Raw genomic sequence first — 19,192 nt, 5'->3', positions numbered from 1 at the left:
CAGAGGCACCCCCGCCTCGGGTCCTCGCTGCCCTCGGGCCTTCCTGTGGGGCTGCTCACATTCAGGTCCACTTCCGAGGGTGGCTTCAGGGTGTGAAGGCAGCTCCCAGAGCCACAAAGGACTGGGTGTGGGGCTATACCCCAGTCTCATCCTTCCTTTCCATCTCCCCACAACCCTGTCCCTGACCCTGGCCTCAACCAGCCCTGCAAAGCATCTGCAAACCGCTCTGGCCCTCTCCACGACCCAGCCCCATGGGAAGGCCCTCATTGCATCCCACTGGGGTCTCCAGGCCTTCATTCACTCGCACACACCTAGAAGACCAGACCCCTTCCCCACTTTTTAAAATTAAATACAACTTATTCTGGCATCTTGGGCTGCCGGCCTGCCTGGCCTGAGTCCCAGTTCAGACTTGAATCTGGACAGCCCACAAGAACAGCTGTGGCTCACGGGCTTGCCCTATTTTTCCTCATCTGCCCAGATCACTGGACAGCGGACTCTTTCTTACTCACTGCAAACTATCCCCCCCTCGCCGTCCCCTACAAAGCCCTCCTCTGACCCTCCCGCCATCTCTGAGCTGGGGGGACTCTGCGTGTGTGCCCGTCGGGGCCAGCACCATGCTCCTCCAGCACCTGGTATTCCTGCTCTGGTCCCCCTACCAGGGCCCAGCTGGGTGGGGACGCTCCATTCTGCGACATCCGCCCAGGGCTCCCTGCCCAGGGTACTGATGGCTCCAGATAATCGGTGAGCCGCGCCGGGAGACCCTACCGAGAGCCGGGGCCACACGGCGAGTGAGCGCTGGGCCCCGGGATGCAGAGCTGTTCTCACCAGCCCCCCCCGTACCCTGCCCCTCCAGGCACCAACCTGCTCACCACAAAACACCCTGAGACACAGCTCCTGTTAAACTACAGGGGTAGCTTCATGGTTGGGGTCTGAACCATCCCGACCAAGTGTGTGGGGAGGCAGCTCCCACAGGGAAGCCCCAAGGGAAGCCCCTGACATGAGGCAAGTTGAGGGTCCCTGTGCTCAGCCCCCCACCCCAGGAAGCGCCTGTGGTACCTGTGTGTCCAGCCAGCGCACGCCTTCGGGGCTGTGCTCCACGCGCCCATAGAAGTGCACGGGCAGCATGTACTCCGGCCGTGCCTTCTCCCAGGGGTTCCCATAGCGCAGCCAGTCATCGGCCTCCTCCACCTGAAGGGGCGGCAGGTGAGGGGGCGGCAGGTGAGGGGGGACAGCAGGTGAGGGGGGCAGCAGGTGAGGGGGGGTGGCATGTTAGGGGGGGTGGCAGGTGAGGGGGGCAGCAGGTGAGGGGGGCAGGTGAGGGGGGAGGCAGGTGAGGGGGGCAGGTGAGGGGGGGGCGGCAGATGAGGGGGGCAGGTGAGGGGGCAGCAGGTGAGGGGGCAGCAGGTAAGGGGGGAGGCAAGTGAGGGTGGGAGGCAGCAGGTGAGGGGGTGCAGCAGGTGAGGGGGACAGCAGGTGAGGGGGATGGCAGGTGAGGGGGGCAGGTGAGGGGGGCGGCAGGTGAGGGGTGGCAGCAGGTGGGGGGCGGCAGGTAAAGGGAGGGCGGCAGATGAGGGGGGCAGCAGGTGAGGGGGGCATGGCAGGTGAGGGCAGGTGGCAGGTGAGGTTGGGGGGGCAGCAGGTGAGGGCAGAGGGGTGGCAGGTGAGGGTGGGGGTAGTGAGGGGGGCGGCAGGTGAGGGGGGTGGCAGGTGAAGGGAGGGCAGAAGGTGAGGGGGGATGGCAGGTGAGGGCAGGTGAGGGTAGGGGGGTGGCAGGTGAGGGCAGGGGGGCGGCAGGTGAGAGTGGGGGCGGTGGGGGGGCGGCAGGTGAGGGGAGGGTGGCAGGAGAGGGGGGCATGTGGGGGGAGTGGCAGGTGAGAGGGGTGGCGGTCCTGGGCATCAATGGGCCCCGCCCCCCACCCACACCACCACGCCACCCAGATGATGAGCCCCAGCATGGAAACACAACTGCAGTTGATTTACAAGGTAAAGATTCCCAATTCTGGTCAAGGTTCTCGATTTAAAAGTGAACACTTTGAACTATTAGGGCTTCCCTGTAGCTCAGCTGGTAAAGAATCAGCCTGCAATGCAGGAGACCTTGGTTCAATCCCTGGGTCGGGAAGATCCACTGGAGAAGAGATAGGCTACCCACTCCAGTATTTTTGGGCTTCCCTTGTGGCTTAGCTGGTAAAGAATCTGCCCGCAATGCGGGAGACCTGGGTTTGATCCCTGGGTTGGGAAGATCCCCTGGAGAAGGGAAAGGCTACCCACTCCACTATTCCGGCCTGGAGAATTCTATGGACTGTATAGTCCATGGGGTTGCAAAGAGTCGGACATGACTAAGCAATGTTCACTTTCACTTTTGGACTACTAAAAAAATTCATATAAAATGCAGAAAAACTGATCAAAATAAAAAGACATTAAGAATGCTTTGAATTCAGCAGTAAAAGGGAGAAGTCCTGAGGCGCACTGACAAACCTCAAGATGTCACTTGGAGTCCACACACCACTCCATCTACATGACGTGACCGGGACAATCAGGGCACGAAAGAAAGACGGCTCTGGCTACACCACACGTCCAGGACAACCAAGTCACAGAGACAGAAAGGAGGCAAGTCCCAAGAAGGAGCATTTGGGCAGTCGTTTGGGGACAGTGGTGTGGCTGAGGTTATTGCTTCCCGAGTCCCTCTCTCAGGACTCTACAGAAGACGAGCCCCTTCTGCCTGGGGCAGGCAGACACTCCTCACAGAACTGGTCCTGCCTTTGACTTCCTGGTGGCAGGAAGGTGTTCCTTCCCTGTATGTCAGTGAGATTCCAACGTCAGAGCCTGGTCCCCTCTGCGGAGCAGGACCACGAGCTGTCTGCAGAAGCAGCATCTTCCCAAATACAAGAGGCCCAGCTGGGCTCTGGCCTGAGCCCGCCAGACGTCCTGTTGCCACACAGAAGCCATGTGCAATGAGAACACATGGGCGACAGGCCCTGCTGGGTGAGGGGATGGCACACAGATCACGGAGCACCCGGGGCCCTCAGCACCGCCCACCCCCGTCCCCTCCGCTCTGCCAAGGGCTGGAATGCAGCCTCCCTGGAGGAGCAGAAAGTCCAGAAGTAGACCTGACAACGCCTGGTGACTTTCTTGTGTGCCCAAGGGCCGCAAGTGAGTGAAGGAAGAAAACCACACCCACCTGCCAGCCATTGACAATCTTCTGGTTGAAAATCCCAAACTCATAGCGGATCCCGTAGCCGTACGCCGCCAGGCCCAGGGTGGCCATCGAGTCAAGGAAGCAGGCTGGAAGTCCAAACACAGGGACAGTCAGCAGATCCAAGGCCTCTGAGCCCAGGCCTGGACACTGAGGCAAGCAGACACCCCGTGTCGGGGGGCAGCTCCCAGGGTGGCAGGCAGTGGCTCTGTGGGGACCTGTTGGCCTCAGGTCTCATGAAAAGGTAAGGCTGAGGCTGCTGGGCCACCACTGAGGCTCTTTCACCTAAGAGCCTACGGCTAAGACAACATCAACATGGGGACTACCTGGGGGCGTGGGAAGGGGGACGAACACAAAGGACACGGCCAAACTCGGCCCATCTCCACACACCGTCCCTGCCCTCAAGTGGGGTGCACAGGGCCTTTCCCCGGATGTGGGGCAGACCCAGCCCAGGGTGAAGATCTGTGGGATGTTTCATCTGCCAGAAACATGCTGCACTTACAATGTCTGCAGAATTTAACTTGAATTCTGAAAGCATAAACACACACACACGCACACAGATCAATGTTAGGGCATTTGCTCCCTTCACAGGAGGACGCCTCTCAGAAGGGGCAGGTGGGGCCATCGCATGGTACTATAAACTCTGAGGCCCCACACACTCCAGGGAGGCACAGAATCGATCCTCTCTGCTCCAGAAGCTCCGGGCCCAAGAGCCCAGCAGGACACAGCCCGATCCAGTCTCACTGGGACTGCTGCTTCCGCTTCTGAGTTCTTAACCCAGCTCCTTCGCCCCATAAAGGCCGGCAAAAATAATTAAAACAGGAAGGGGAAAAAATACCCCAAACTAAAAAACACCAAACTGAGGCTGCTCTCCAATCGGGTGAGAAGGGAGCGACAGCTCCGAGAGGAACAGCTCTGCCTCTTCGGGGCAGTCAGCTCACTGCAGTAAGGCAGGAGCAGGTGCTTTAAGTTGGGCTATGTTCATAAATGTGTGTGTGATTCTATCCCTGTTCTCCTCCCAATCAGGAAGGTGGTAGGTATGTATGTCGGAAACCTCTCTCTGCACCAGGTCCCAGGACTGGCAAATCTGGTCTCCATAATTATGAAGTGCCCCTTGTATGAAAGAGAATAGTATAAGTTGATTTTTTTCTTCCTACCGGTAGCAAAGATTTCGACCTGGAGGATACACTGTCCCATCCACTCTGAGAGACAAATCTGCCCTGACAGGCCAGTGCCGGGAGCACAGCTGACCTTGGCCTCTCCATGTGCAAGTGAGCACACTGACCAAGCGCTGTGTCAGGAAAGGCCTGTCCTGGACGGGGCCGGGGTTACCTGCCAGCCTCCCCAAGCCTCCGTTCCCCAGGCCAGCGTCCTCTTCTATTTCCTCCAGTTCTTCCAAGTCCAGCCCCAACTGTGAACAGAAACAGAGGTAACATTTTAATAGCACTTCATATTTTCTCTCAAGTAATAGGTGGAAAGATATTTAAATCCTGTGAGCTTGTAGCAATCAGAGGATAGAGGCTGCTTTCTTTTAGACTTGAGAACCCAACATTAAAATTTGGTGTTAGGATGTGGGGAGAACGGAATGCTCCTATCCTGCTGGTGGGAATGTAAATTGGTACAGCCACTGGGAGAGTAGTATGGAGGTTTCTCAAAAAATTAAAAAGAGAACTACCATATGATCTTGCAATCCTACTCCTAGGCATATATCAGTCAGAAGAAAACTCTAACTGGAAAAGACATGTGCACCCCGATGTTTGTTGCAGCACCTTCACAACAGCCAAGACGTGGAAACAACAACCTAAATGTCCATGGAAAGATGAATGATAAAGAAGATGTGGAATATTACTCACCCATAAAAAAGTACGAAATAGTGCCATTTGCAGCAACACAGATGCAACTAGAGATTATCATAGCAAACAAAATAAGCCAGACAAAGATAATTACTATGTGATATTACTTACATGTGGAAACCAAAAAACAGTGCAAATAAACTTATTTATAAAATAGGAACTCTGGCCACTTGAGACAAAGAGCTGACTCACTGGAAAAGACCCTGATGCTGGGAAAGCCTGAAGGCAGGAGGAGAAAGGGGACGACAGAGGATGAGATGGTTGGATGGCATCACCAACTCAATGGACATGAGTTTGCACAAACTCTGGGAGATAGTGAAGGATAGAGGAGTCTGGCAAGCTGTGCAGCTTGGCCGAAGAAAAAGAAAAGAAATATCTAGTGAAATATTTACATGTGAACTATTAAGACATTTGATATTGGCTCTTAAATAACTTGGGAGTGGTGGGGCTATACAGGAAATAAGACCAGCCATGACTTGGGCTTGAGGACTAAAGAAGCCAGGTGATGATGGTGTGTGAAGACGTTCATCACAGCAGACAATTTCCATGTATATTTTAACTTTCCTGTAATTTTAAGTGTGTCCTTGATGGCACACTCAGGAGAGAGTGGCTTCTTATGAATTTCTAGTTTTTAGCGGAACCCGCTCTGGAACTGGAGCCTGGGGTGATGCAGCAGTGGGATGTTTTTTTCTTTTTTTAAACATTTTTTTTAAAAGTCTTTATTGAACATGTTACAATATTGCTTCTGTTTTATGGTTTTTTGGCCATGAGGCATGTGGGCTCTTAGCTCCCGGTACCTCCTGTTTTGGAAGGTCAAGCGTTAACCTGTGGACCACCAGGGAAGTCTTGCGTGTTTTATTTTCACACTGCATTTTAACTGGGGAGCCTGGGGAGGAGGCCATCCAGCCCTGCACCATCGACAGTCCAGCTCACAGCCTCTGGTACCCACGTCCTGCCTGAAAGGCAGGCACTGCCAACATGTGCCTGAGATTCTCAAGTTCTGTCATCACGGAAACCTTCCCAACACAAGCTTAACTAAAAGCTAAATAGCAAGTGGGAAACAGAATTTTAGGGGGAAAAAATGTACAATGTTAACAATATACATGCCTCTCTGTATTTGCTATTGCTTGTATTAGTCATTCAGTTACGTCTCATTCTTTGCAACTCCATAGATTGTAGCCCACCAGGCCCCTCTGTCCACAGAAGCTCTAATACTTTGGCCACCTGATGCAAAGAGTCAACTCATTGGAAAAGACCCTGATGCTGGGAAAGATTGAGGGCAGGAGGAAAAGGGGACGACAGGGGATGAGATGATTGGATGCCATCACCGACTCGATGAACATGAGTTTGAGTGAGCTCCGGGAGTTGGTGATGGACATGGAAGCCTGGCGTGCTGCAGCCCATGGAGTCGCAAAGAGTCGTTAACAACTTAGCGACTGAATGACAACAATTCCGAGTAGGAGAGAAGGGCAATTTTACAAGCAGGTGCAGGACAAGTGTCTTTAGGGTGGGAGAGGGGAGCTGGAGGTGGGCCACCAGTTCAATAAAGTAAAGAGAAATGGAACGATGTCAGGCATTTCTGCCACGTGGGGTGGGCATGTGACGCGCAATGGTCGAGAAGCTTCGAGCTTCAGCATCACAACCTGCCCCCATCCCTGCCATCCAGGCATTAGCTCCCATCCAGTCCTCACTTTCTCTCCTTGAGAAGGCGCGTCACCCACCACCCATCCCCCCCACGCCCGAGCGGTCAGTCCCAGACAGCAGCACTCGCCTCCGCAGGGCTAAATTAAGGCTCGGTGCCCACAGGAGACCACCCCAGCAGCCCGGCCCCAAGAACCACACCTGATAGATGGCTTCATCGCAGGCATTCTGGAGGCCCAGGTTCACCATCGTGTTCTGTAGGGTGCGGCCCATGTAGAATTCCAGGGACAGATAGTAAATGCGCTGAGGGAGCAAAAGGAGGCATCTGAAACAGCTGGTTCTGCCCCATGTACGTGCAGATCCCAGTGCAGAGCGGACCTTCTGAGAGGATGCACTCAGCCAACACTGCGCTTACCCGTACCCCTAAATTGGGCTCCCTCCCTTCAGCCTCGGCCAACCTCACCTTTCCAGGGGCTGCCCCCCAGGGAGGGTCCTTCAAAAGCAGATTCTGTGCACTGCCCTTCTGGAGTCCCCAAGGGGACAAAAAGGAACCTCCCCTGAGGGCAGGGAGGTGGGGCAGGGCAGTGGTGGGGAACCGACCCCGAGGACAGACGGAGCCCTGTCTGCGCCTGGCGGGGGTGAGCCAGCCCTGCAGGGTGAACAGCTCCTGACACATGCACTGGGCACTCAGTGCCAACGGCACGGTCAACACAATGGGACAGATCGATGGACACGTCTGTCTGTTTCCATCTGCTGCCTATTTGCTGGCTTTGGGGGACTGAGAGATAAACTTCTGTATAAAAGAAGAGACTTGTTGGGGATCATGCAGGATTCCAACGCTTCCCACACCTGGGGCCGTCTGCCCCCTGCGACCACCCAATGTGCCATGGAAGGCAGCAGCAGAGTCGAGATCCGGCCCCCAGAGTCCTGCTCCTACACGGGACCTCCATGCTGCTTCCAGCCATCCAGAGTAAGGCCTTGGGGGGACTTCCCTGGTGGTCCAGTGGTTAAGGCTCCCAATGCAGGGGGCCTGGGTTTGATCCCTGGTTAGGGAACCAGACCTAACAGGCCACAACTAAAGATCCTGAATGCCACAACTAAGACCCAGTGGAGCCAAATAAAGAAATGTATTTTTAAAAAATATAATTTAAGAAAACTTTCCATACATATCAAATCTACAAATCGAAAGAACATGCATGCATACAAAAAAAAAAGTACAGATTTCAGTCTCAGATAGCCTTTCTTCCACATTTTTTTATCATATGAATGCCTGGCTTCAAAATTCCCATCCCTGTTCCAGTGTCCTTTAAGTCACAGACTCATCACAGTGTTACTAACTTCTCTCTACCCACCACGGCTGTCACTGCTGCTCACGGCCCATTGCCTCTTCCTGACCTTTCATCGTCCTGGATGGTATTTACCCTACACTTGAGCTGATTTATTAGTATATGGGGTTCCCACGGGGCTTGGTAACCAACGGGCAAACACACCGAGATGACAGTGCCTAGCTGTCTGAGTGAGTGAACATCTTGTGAACATTCCCTTCTCCCAGGCACACACAAGGGGCATTTTCCCCCACCGGCCTCCTTCTGGGGTTCTCCCGAGAGGTTTTATAAGTTGGCAGGTCAGGGATATGGTTGAGATGTTTTCTTTTTGCCTGCAACTATTCATACAAATATGTATTTTAAAAGCTGTAGTTTGATGTTTCCAACTTTTAACTTGGGCTTCCCCTGGTGGCTCAGAGGGTAAAGCGTCTGCCTGCAATGCATGAGACCTGGGTTTGATCCCTGGGTCGGGAAGATCCCCTGGAGAAGGAAACGGCAACCCACTCCAGTATTCTTGCCTGAAGAATCCCATGGACAGAGGAGCCTGGTGGGCTACAGTCCATGGGGTCGCAAAGAGTTGGACACGACTGAGCGGCACTAGGAAAATAGCTTGATTATCTCTTTTCCTAAGAGATGGGTGCTGAGGCATAAAATGTTGCAATCGGCCTTAAAATCTTTGAATCTCTTTCACTTTCCTCCCAAGTTGAACACGGGTGTCCAGGGTTCAGCAGTGTACTTAGTTCTGCACAGAGGCCCGGGAGAGTCTCCTATGGCTCCATGCACAAGAGGACAGCAGGGACAGCCATGGCACTGGGGACCCCCAAGCACTGTCCCCACTCAGAAGGAACCGAGCAGGGTCAGCCCTGTGCCAGGCACCTCTGTAGGCCCCGCCTGGCCGGAGCTCTGGTCTCAGGGTCTGTGCCTTGTTTTCTGCTGCTGTTTTTGCCTGTGTGGGGAGTACTTTTATAACTTCACCATACATGTTGATTTTGCTTTCCCCAGTTTCCTTAAGATAATTTGGTGTGAAGCCATCAAAACTGAAAGTTCTTGAGAAGCTGGCCGATGACATTTGAACCATACAGACTGGGTCCCATCCTGGCTCCTTCCCAGCAGATGGGGTGACCTATGTCCCCGAGAGCACCATGTCCACCCTGGACTCAGCAATGCTGGGCCCCCCACCAGGCCAGATTTTTGGGGAGGGGTGTGGAACCTGTAGAACAGGGTGGTAATTCTGGAAAAAACAAACAAAAACAGCTGAGGGCACAGGCATGGTCCAAGAAAAAGCCTGGGGGCTCACCTGCAAAGGGCCAATACTTGCTGGCCCCAAACTCTGCTGCTGTGGGCCCACAGCCCGCCAGGCCCAGCCCTGTGTCCCGGCACCATCTTTGTAACTCTGGACAGGGCCTCCCGGCTCAGGGGTTCTGACTGAGGACCAGACACTCATCTCCTGGAGCCTGAGAACAGCAGGGCCCCCTTAACCTTGCCACACACCTCTAGGGGGCCATCTCCAGGGCTGAACTAGGTCACTGAACCTTTTGGCTGGGTTCCTTCTTTGCAATATGGCTGTAACAAGTGTTATATGGCCTAGAGGCAGCCTTGATTTTTTTTTTATCAATTGAGTTTGTTTATTACATGCAGAGCCCACCCCAAGAGGTAACATCACAGTAAAGCATCAACAAAGCTCTTTGACAAAAACAGATGAAAACATGATCAATGAAAATATTATACAGCATATTAATCTCCTAAAGAGTCTTAGAGGGCTTCCCTGGTGGCTCAGATGGTAAAGCATCTGCCTGCAATGCGGGAAACCTAGGTTCGATCCCTGGGTTGGGAAGAGCCCCTGGAGAAGGAAATGGCAATCCACTCCAGTACTCTTGCTTGGAAAATTCCATGGATGGAGTAGCCTGATAGGCTACAGTCCATGGGGTTGCAAAGAGTCAGACACGACGGAGCGACTTCACAAAGAGTCTCAGGAGTTAATGAACTCTATGAACATGGAGTTTAATATAAATAGATACAGCCTCATTTGTCAATCTCTCTATAGAACTGAGATTAATAATAACAGAACTGGGCTTTCTGAGATCTCCATTTACTCTCCCTCTCCTAAAAGTGTGTTTAGAGCCCTTGTTTAACAGCAAAGTCTGAACGCTCTGCAGGAAGAGGAAACAAAGAACTTTCTCAACACTCAGGGCAATGAAGCTCGGTGCAGACTGGGGCAATCCACTTCCCCGCCACCAAGAACCGGATTCTACCTGTGCCAGGAACATGCAGCCACACAGTCTCCTGTCATCTTAACTCACCAGCTGCCCTCCCAGCACAGAGAGGCTCCTGCCAGACAGAACTGGCCCTGACATGACACATGGACACTGATCACTGACCCAAAACAGAGGTCAGCTCCAGTGGGCCCCCCCAGCCTCTCCAAAGCCATGGAGGCCCCCTCGTGTCTGTTATCCCACTGCAAGATGAGAACTGCTGTGGAGGGGGGATGGCCCCCACTGGCCAGAGAGCTGAGGCTCACTCCTGTCCTGAGCACATCTCCACGTCCATGCCACTGCGTCCAAGGGGCTTTTTGGAGGAAATGGCTTTCTATATAAAACCACAACTCTGCTCACATGAAGAGGAAGGGTGGTATCTACCACACGTCTTAGGGCCTAACCTACAAAGTCACACTCAGCATGTTCCTTTGGAGTGAAATCCCAAGGAATCTTGGTTTCCCCTAACTGGCAGGCTGTATCTCAATGAAGACCACAAACTTCTTTTTTTTTTTTTTTTACTTTAGGTACTATTACCTAGGATTAGAATGCAGGTATGTTTGTTCAAAGTAAATCTGGGAAACGTAAAATAGGATAAAATTACAGGATTTGAGAACCTGCAGGGATCTTAGAGATCATTTAGTTTTGCAGGGAACAGATTGACTTTGCGCTCCATGACGTCAATTTTATAGTCCTGGGCTGTTTAACTCACATGCTGCTAAGCCCTACCTATGAAGTGTCCACTTGACCCATCCCAGAGCCAGACAGTCATGGAGGCCTCCTTGTCACTGACTGATAGCCAGAGCCTGATCAATTTATATTAAGTGATCTGGACCACGTCAAGCTCCACCTGTGACTCAGTGTTATGACTCAGTGTTGTGAATAGAGCTGTGCGTGCCTGCTAAGTCACTTCAGTCGTGTCCAACTCTTTGCGACCCTATGGCTCCTCTGTCCATAGGATTCTCCAGGCATGAATACTGGAGTGGGTTGAAATGCCCTCCTCCAGGGAATCTTCCTGACCCAGGAATCAAACCCATGTCTCTTATGTCTCCCGCATTGGCAGGCAGGTTCTATACCACTAGCGACACCTGGGAAGCCCGGTAAACAGCTACTTTCACCTTGAAGTAATGTTTCAAGGCTGAGAAAAGACACTCAGCTAAAACTGAAATTATATGTAATTCCCATTCCAGAAGATCTAGCGAAACCTTTCTGTCATCCAATCACCTTTCTAAATTTCTGTATTCATTTTTCCTGCCCTTTCGCCATATTCTAAGAACCCCCTTCTCTACAAGGTAGAAAAAGCTAACCATCTATTGCCTGCTGTTTATCTGCTTCGTGTCTTAAAATGTATGGGATTCCATACGGGCTAGAGCCTGCTCTGCTTAATGAGGGGGTGGGGGTAGGGTGGGGAAGGAGGTATATCTGAAAAGATGTATAAAGTCCTCTCAGTCTTCTTACTTGTATTTCTTATCCGTGGGACAACCAACAAAGCCGAGTAAGATCTGCAGGTGACAACACTGTGATGGTGTGAGCACCCCAAGTCTTTTCTAAGTGCTCTGCTAGTATAAGGGAATCTCCCTGATTTTTTTCCAATCACATATTTGAGTTTGTAGATGGAAAGTGTTGGTTATCAAGTCTAAAACTTACTTTCAAATGGTTCACAGAAAAAAAAATTGTATTTATAAAGAGAGAAGGATATAACAAACAAGTTAAAAATGGGGAATTCGGATAAAGAACATATGGGGATTCTTACATCATTCTTGCAACTTTTGAAAGTCTGAAATCATGCAAAATAAACATTTAAAAAATCATCAAGGATTTCTCTGGCTGTCCAGTGATGAAGACTCTGCCTTCCCAATGTAGGGCACAAATGTTCGATCCCTGGTGGGGGGTCTAACATCCCATATGTTATGTGATGCAGACAAAAAATAAATTAAAAAAAATCATCTACAAAGGGCTGGGATACAGAAGTGAGATGGGTTACAAAATTTCATAAAGATACAAAGGGCCTGCCATCCACAGCAGCTTGGATAAGTCAGGGCTCCTCAGAGAAACAGAATCTCCAGGACATACACACAGATTTATTTAAGGAGCTGGGTCACGTAATCACAGAGGTTCAAGACCAAAATCTGGTGAGGCGAGGCATGGAGGAGTGGCATCTGGACTCCAAATGGGGTGTCAGTCTTTGCTCTGTTCAGGCCTTCAACTGAATAGAGGCCCACCTACGTTACAGAAGATACTACTTTCCTCAAAATCCACTGACTAAACGTTACTTTCACGTTTAGTCAGAAAACACCTTCAAACAAACATCCACATTAATATCGGACCAAATATCTGGGCTCCATAGCCCAGCCAAGCTGACACAGAAAATGAACCATCACAGCCTAAAGGAGCAGAGGTTAGGCTGTCTTCTATGAGAAACTGTGGCGCACATGCAGAGTTTCCCCATCTCATAGACAGTGGCTTCACCCAACCTTCCACTCGGCAAGCTGTCAGGGTAATCAGCAACACGAACCATCTGCCCCTCCCCAGCTTCTGGCCACAGAAAGTAATTCTGAGCTCTCTGCTATCAGGGAGGCTTGTCCACGGGATACAAGATCAAGTTCACACAGATGAGTGCAAACACATCAGAACACCACAGCCACAAGCAGAACCACAGAGTGCAAACACAGCAAACACATCAGGACCGCTGCCTGGGTCAAAAAGATCCCAGTGCTGGTCCCACTCCTGCCTTATTAGAACAGAAGTTCAGAAGTGGGGGTTGTGGGCAGCCAAGGGTATAAAACACTGCTCCAGATTATCTTCCTTCAATTCCCAAATCCAGTAAAACCATAAGACTGACTGTATTATTTATGATTATCTTACTAGAAACATTTAAGACAGGAGCTTGGGCCCAGTGGTAGAGCTTCTTTTCTTAGTCTACCATGATGGTTCTGCCAAGAGCTCATGGAGAAGAGCCATGGTAAACTGACCAGTCCATCCACTGCAGGGGTGCCCATCGGGCCAGCTGTCCACCTTATACAACATCTGCTCTAGAGATCCATGGAAGAAATCTCCCACCTGCCCATTTTAGAATCTCTAGTAGAGACTGAGGACTCCCATAACTGCACATGACCTGCCATGTGCTCTGTTACCGGAACTTAGGTTGGCATTTTGTGTCCTAACTTTACACCTGAACTTAATCCACTTTCCTACCCTTACTGTCTTTTGCCCCAACTTTCTTTTTGAGGTTTTCTATGAAGTTGAACCTTTTGTATTGTATCTTTTAAAAAAAAATTATTTGTTATTCTTGGCTGTGCTGGGTCTTTTTTGTTGTGGTGCTCGGGCTTCTCATTGCAGAGCACATTGCTCTGCACATTGCAGAGCTTCTCATTGCTTCTCTTGTAGAGCACAGGCTTTAGGGGCCTTGGGCTTCAGCAGTTGCTGCACACGAGCTCAGCAGCTGTGGTACATGGGCTTAGCTGCTCAGAGGCACGTGAAATCTTCCTAGACCAAGGATCAAATCTGTGTCCCTTGCACTGGCAGGCAAATTCTTAACCACTGGACTGCCAGGGAAGCCCCTGTGTCATGTCTTCCTCAAGCATTCTCAAATTCTTTTTGGACTGAATGTCAATGTAAAATGGAAACATTTTACCAGCAAACACAAAACTATGATGTTTTAGAAAGGAAAGGGACTCAGAAATGGATTACCTAGCTTGACCTTCCTCATTTTAAAGATGAAAAAAACTGAGACCAAGAAAGAAATCTACCCCAGCCCAAGGTGGAACAATCTGAGTGGTAAAGCCAGGCCTTGAGGGGCTTGGATCTGTGTGAGCCATCCCTTACCACCCAGCTCCTCTCCGTTCTCGAGTCTGGAGTGGAGTCCTGACCTCCCCATCTCCTCAGTCTCCTGGAGCCGCTTTAATATTAAGCGCTGAGTCCTGCCAAGTGCAGACCTCTTAATTTTAGCCAGATATTTTGACTTGCTGCTGTGCCAGGCAGCTTACTTGAAAACTCTTCCTCTAAGCACTGAGCTTCAATTGTTTCTACTATTACCAAAAATAGAATGCTTGAAAGAGTTACGAAACAATAGGTGCAGCATGGCACTGCACTATTTTGTGTAATAAAAACAAGTGTCTCTACCTGCCCAGAAAAAGAGATGCGGAACACAAGACGTCTGTAGCATTTACATTTTATCACTAGGTGGTGAGATTACAGTTAATGTATCCTTTTGGCTTATCTGTGTTTTCAAATTTTTGTCTCCAATAATCACAAGGAACTGGATAACTGTTTTTAAGTAAATAAAAATATTAAATAAAAGCAGTCTGATTATTGATTAGATCGTCAGGCTGCCAAAGTCTGAAGTAATGGTACAGATCCTTGAGGCCGTGCTTAGGGTGGGGGTGTGGCTCTGCAGGATTATTTCTGGGAGCCCTCACACCTTCCCTCATGCTCTGATCCTCCCGGGATCAGAGGTGTAGCAGTGACAAGCTACATCTCTGCCTGCACACTCAAGGCATTTCCCTGCAGCTGAACCAGAATGTACCACAGCACCATAGGGACCCGTTAAGAGTCTTTATTCTATGTTTAGATCCGTAAAAGACTGGTGGTGGGCTCAGGGACTGCAGAAATAACCTTTCCTGAACAGGATTAAATTCCTCTAACAAAACAGGGTTTCTTGTCCTCTCCAACAGGGTTCCCTAACCTCCGAGATCTAGTGCCTGATGGTCTGAGGTGGAGCTAATGTAATAATAATAGAAACAAAGTGCAGAATAAATGTAACGTGCTTGAATCATCCAGAAACCATCCCCTCCCACCCCACCAGGGGCCATGGAGAAACTGTCTTCCATGAAACCAGACTCTGGTCCCTAAGAGGTTGGTGACCCCTGCTTGATAAGCAAGCATGTAACTTTTGCAGGAAAAGGAAATGATGAGCCTATTTTCAACATGGATCAGACAGACCGAAGCAGTTAAATTCAAAGTTTCCACTTTCAAAGGACCTTCCTATCCAGGAGAGGCAAACAACCTTCCATTTACAGGCTGTGTGGTTTCCTTAAAAGAGGAATGTTTATGCCTATAGCACCCTAGCCATCAGTGAGGATCAGCAAACCTGTTTTGTTAGAGGAATTTAATCCTATTCAGGAAAGGTTATTTCCGCAATCCCTGAGCCCATCACCAGTCTTTTTCGGATCTAAACATAGAATAAAGACTCTAAGGGGTCCCTTGGGTGCTGTGGTACATTCTGGTTCAGCTGCAGGGAAATGCCCTTGAGTGTGCAGGCAGAAATGTAGCTTGTCACCTGCTGTATGAATAACAATGATATTGCAAAGTGGAGCTCTGCCACCAGCAGGGAATTCTGGGGGAGCCCTGCCTCTTGGCCAGCTTCCCTGGCAAAGTCGACCCAAGCCCTTGTTGAAATAACCTGTTTTAGCCATTTGGTGTGACTTCACTGTCTTGCATACTAAACATCAAGAGGCTGGTTAGTATTCTAACAAATCTGTCTTTTTTACCACTACTCTTTTAGAAAAAGGAGTGCCCCAGAAAAAGCTTGGAAAAGCAACCAATCTCAGACTTAGCAATTATTAAACATTTCTTAACACCCTACAAAAACACTATCAACGAAGCAACTGCCCCAGTGCCCAGGTGTCTACTGCAAATCAAACTTTGCAAACTGGTGTTAGGTCTACAGGTGTGTCTTTCCCTCATCAGTTTTCACTCTACATTAGTATAAAACAAAGGGTACAATGCTCCATGATCGAGAAGCAAGAAACAAAACCAAAAAAACAAACAAAACTGGCAGCAGGGGCCTGGCCAAGCCTATGACATATGCATCAGACTGAAAACTATCAATGATACTGAAGAATCATATTTACTTGGAAAGTTGTTGAAAAACTACAAGTGTTACAAATGTTGATGAATGAAACAGAAGAGCCACAAAACTGTACACTCAAATACACCTGGATTCTTAACACAGTTAGTAATGGACGTGATGAACAAGTTCTCTCTTGTGCACCTTGTACTCATCTACCATAAACCTACGCTTGTATAAAATGTAAAAAGAATCAACAGTTCCTTACTGTCTGCCAACCTTCAGCTAAGAGAAGTTCTCCAGAGCAGGTGTGCGCTCCTGGAAGGCAGGGCCCATCCCTGAGGGCCTCAGTCTCAGAGGCTTCCCAGTGACTCCAGCTCCACCACCGGATAGAAGGCCCCCCGCTCGGCTTCAGGCGCTCAGCGTGTGGTGTGCAGGTGTAGATGAAGCTGTGTGCAGGGCCGCCTCACCCAGGGCAGGTGTGTGTGTGTGTGTGTGCGCGCGCCTGTGCGCAGGGCCACCTCACCCGTGTATGTGTGTGTGCAGGGCCACCTCACTCATGTCTGTGTGTGTGTGTGTGCAGGGCCACCTCACCCGTGTGTGTGTGTGCATGTGTGTGCAGGGCCACCTCACCCGGGTGTGCGTGTGTGTGCAGGGCCGCCTCACCCAGGTGTGCGTGTGTGCAGGGCCACCTCACCCAGGTGTGTGTGTGTGCAGGGCCGCCTCACCCGGGTGTGTGTGTGTGTGTGTGTGTGTGTGTGTGTGTCTTCACCCCAGCGGTCACTCCTTACCCAGAGTCTCTTCTCACCAGGGATCTCTCCTCACCCAGGGGTCCCCTCTTACCCGGGGCAAGGGGTGGGGGCGGTCTCCCCCCATCTCAAGGGTGGTCCATCCCTCCTCACTGGGGTCTCTCCTCACTTGGGGTAGGAGCGGTCTCCTCTCACCAGAGGTCCTTCTCCACCCTGTGAGTCTCTCACCATCTCAGGGATCTCTCCTTACCCAGGGGTCTCTCCTCACCTGGGGGTGCGGGGTTTCTCCCCATCTCAGGGGGGGTTCCCTCCTCACCTGGGGGTCTCTCCCCACCCCGGAGGTCCCTCCTCACCGAGGTCTCTCTCCACCCGGGACAGACATAAAGACAGAGATTCGCTCAGTCATGCCCGACTCTCTGCGACCCCGCGTACCCCAGCCCGCCAGGCTCGTGTGTCCATGGGATTCTCCAGGCAGGAACACTGGACTGGGCTGCTGTGCCCTCCTCCAGAAGGTCTTCCCCACCCGGGGACCGAGCCCGCATCTCCCGCATTGCAGGCGGACGCTTCCCTGTCCGAGCCACCGGGCAGCCGTCTTCCCCCGGGCGCCCTCTTCCCCGGCGCGCCTCACCTTGGGGTCGCGCTCGTAGTAGCGCTGCTGCGTGCGGATCCAGCGGCCCACCAGGTGGTCCCGCACGGTGTGCGCCAGCGCCAGGTAGTAGTCGCGGCGCGTGGCGACATTGCGGTCCTTGACAAGCGTGAAGTGCAGGTGCCGGTTGAAGCTCTTCCGCACCTCTGCCACGTCGCCCAGCCCCGCCAGCCCGCGCACGCTGATCTGCTTCCGCCTCTCGCCGTCCGTCAGTGGTTTTGCCATCGCGCCGGCCGCCCGGGAGGACGAGGACGAGGAGGACGACGAGCAGGAGGAGGACAAGGCGAGCCGCTGGGACACGCCCGCGCTAGGGATGCTGCGGCTTCACCAGCTGCCAGGCCGCGCCTGCGCAGTGCGCCGCGGCTGCAAGGAGGGGAGGGGCCGCGGGCGCGACTGCGCGCAGCGCCAGGGCCGCGGGCAGGGCGGGGCCTGCTGGAGGGGCCGGGCCGCAGGAGGGGCGGGGCCTGCTGGAGGGCGGGGCCGCAGAAGGGGCGGAGTACCTACGCCTGAGTGAAGGAGTACTGTTGAGTTTCTCCACGCGCAAAGCTGAGCGTGAGGTCCTGGGCTTGCGGCCCATTCCTCCCAGCATCTCTCTCCTGTCCACGCCCCCGAGACGGCGTCTCCTCCTGCTCCTTACCCTCTCCAAAGCCTCTCAGCTAGTTCCTACCTGCAGGTCCTGGGTTGGGACCCCCTCACTCACTCTCACCAGCAAGCACTACCTGCTGCTGTGCCTCAGGGCCATCTTTCGGTCCCTGGCTTCAGTCTTGCTCCCGCAGCTCCTCCTCGATCCTATCTTAGCCTCTGTGATTTCTGCATCAACGGGAGTCCTGACAGGTAGGTGGAACGTGAAAAAACTGGTAGCATTCACTAAAGCTAAACAAACACCTACCTCTGACCCAGCAATATTACTCCAAAGAAAATACCTAACAGAAATGAATGCTTAAACCGACCAAAAGGCATGTACAGAAATGCCCGTAACATTCAAATATTCGAAACAGTCCCAAACTGGAAACTACGCAAATGCCCACCAGTGCTGGGCTGCTAAATAAATTGTGGCATATTCCCACGGTTGCATAGCCCAGAGCCATGAAAACGATGGCCCACATCCAACAGCATACAGGAACAATGCTTCGTGAGAGAAGGCAGCACTTCAGGACTCCACTCACATGAGGGTGTAGGACTGGCCAGTCTCTAGGCCTGCAGATCTAAGGCTGGTGCTGAGCCTTAGGGGTAGACATAGCTGGGTGAGGGGTGTCTCCATGGCCTCTGGAAAGCTCTTTATCGCACGTGGTGTGCGATCTCCTTACGGCACACATAGGAGTCACCTGGTGTGGGTGTAGCGGTGTAGTCCTGGGCAGAGCCAGGGCGGGGGTCACGTATGCAGCCCAGGGCCTTCCACCATCTTTCTCTTCACCTCATCCTGTTTCCTCGCCCTCCCTGCACACCCAACAGGGCTCCAGATCCTACTCTAGGCCAGTGCCTTCCTTCCTGCCTGTTCCCAAATCAGGTCCCCATAACATCAGGCCTGGTGGACGCACCTTCTCTCCTGAGCTCTCGAAGACTCTCTCTCTCTAGAGCTGGTCCTCCAAAAGGAAGTCTGGTGCCTCTAGCCATTTGTTCCCAGTGTTTCTAGTCTCTTTATACTGAAAGAGAAACTCCCCAGGTCAGTAGGTGCCCAATATGCTACTGGAGATCAGTGGAGAAATAATTCCAGAAAGAATGAAGGGATGGAGCCAAAGCAAAAA

At 51.8% G+C, this 19,192-nt stretch overlaps 1 protein-coding gene across 1 annotated transcript in view; it reads right to left on the bottom strand.

The window, feature by feature from the left end:
- PYGB (glycogen phosphorylase B) overlaps positions 1-17,781 on the bottom strand; it is a 35,749-nt gene extending 17,968 nt beyond the window's left edge. Inside the window, exons 1-5 of the mRNA XM_055544138.1 lie at positions 17,430-17,781; positions 6,889-6,990; positions 4,526-4,604; positions 3,179-3,282; positions 1,057-1,188 (exon numbers count right to left, since the gene is read on the bottom strand). Of these exons, the coding sequence (XP_055400113.1) occupies positions 1,057-1,188; positions 3,179-3,282; positions 4,526-4,604; positions 6,889-6,990; positions 17,430-17,672 (660 nt within the window). The 5' untranslated portion in view covers positions 17,673-17,781. The remainder of the gene's footprint in view (positions 1-1,056; positions 1,189-3,178; positions 3,283-4,525; positions 4,605-6,888; positions 6,991-17,429) is intronic.
- Between the last annotated feature and the right edge of the window lie 1,411 nt (positions 17,782-19,192).

The sequence above is a fragment of the Bubalus kerabau genome, chromosome 13 (assembly GCF_029407905.1).
Source record: "Bubalus kerabau isolate K-KA32 ecotype Philippines breed swamp buffalo chromosome 13, PCC_UOA_SB_1v2, whole genome shotgun sequence".
NCBI lineage: Eukaryota > Metazoa > Chordata > Mammalia > Artiodactyla > Bovidae > Bubalus > Bubalus kerabau.
Note: the sequence above shows the minus strand (reverse complement) of the source record. Positions and strands in the feature narration are given on the sequence as shown.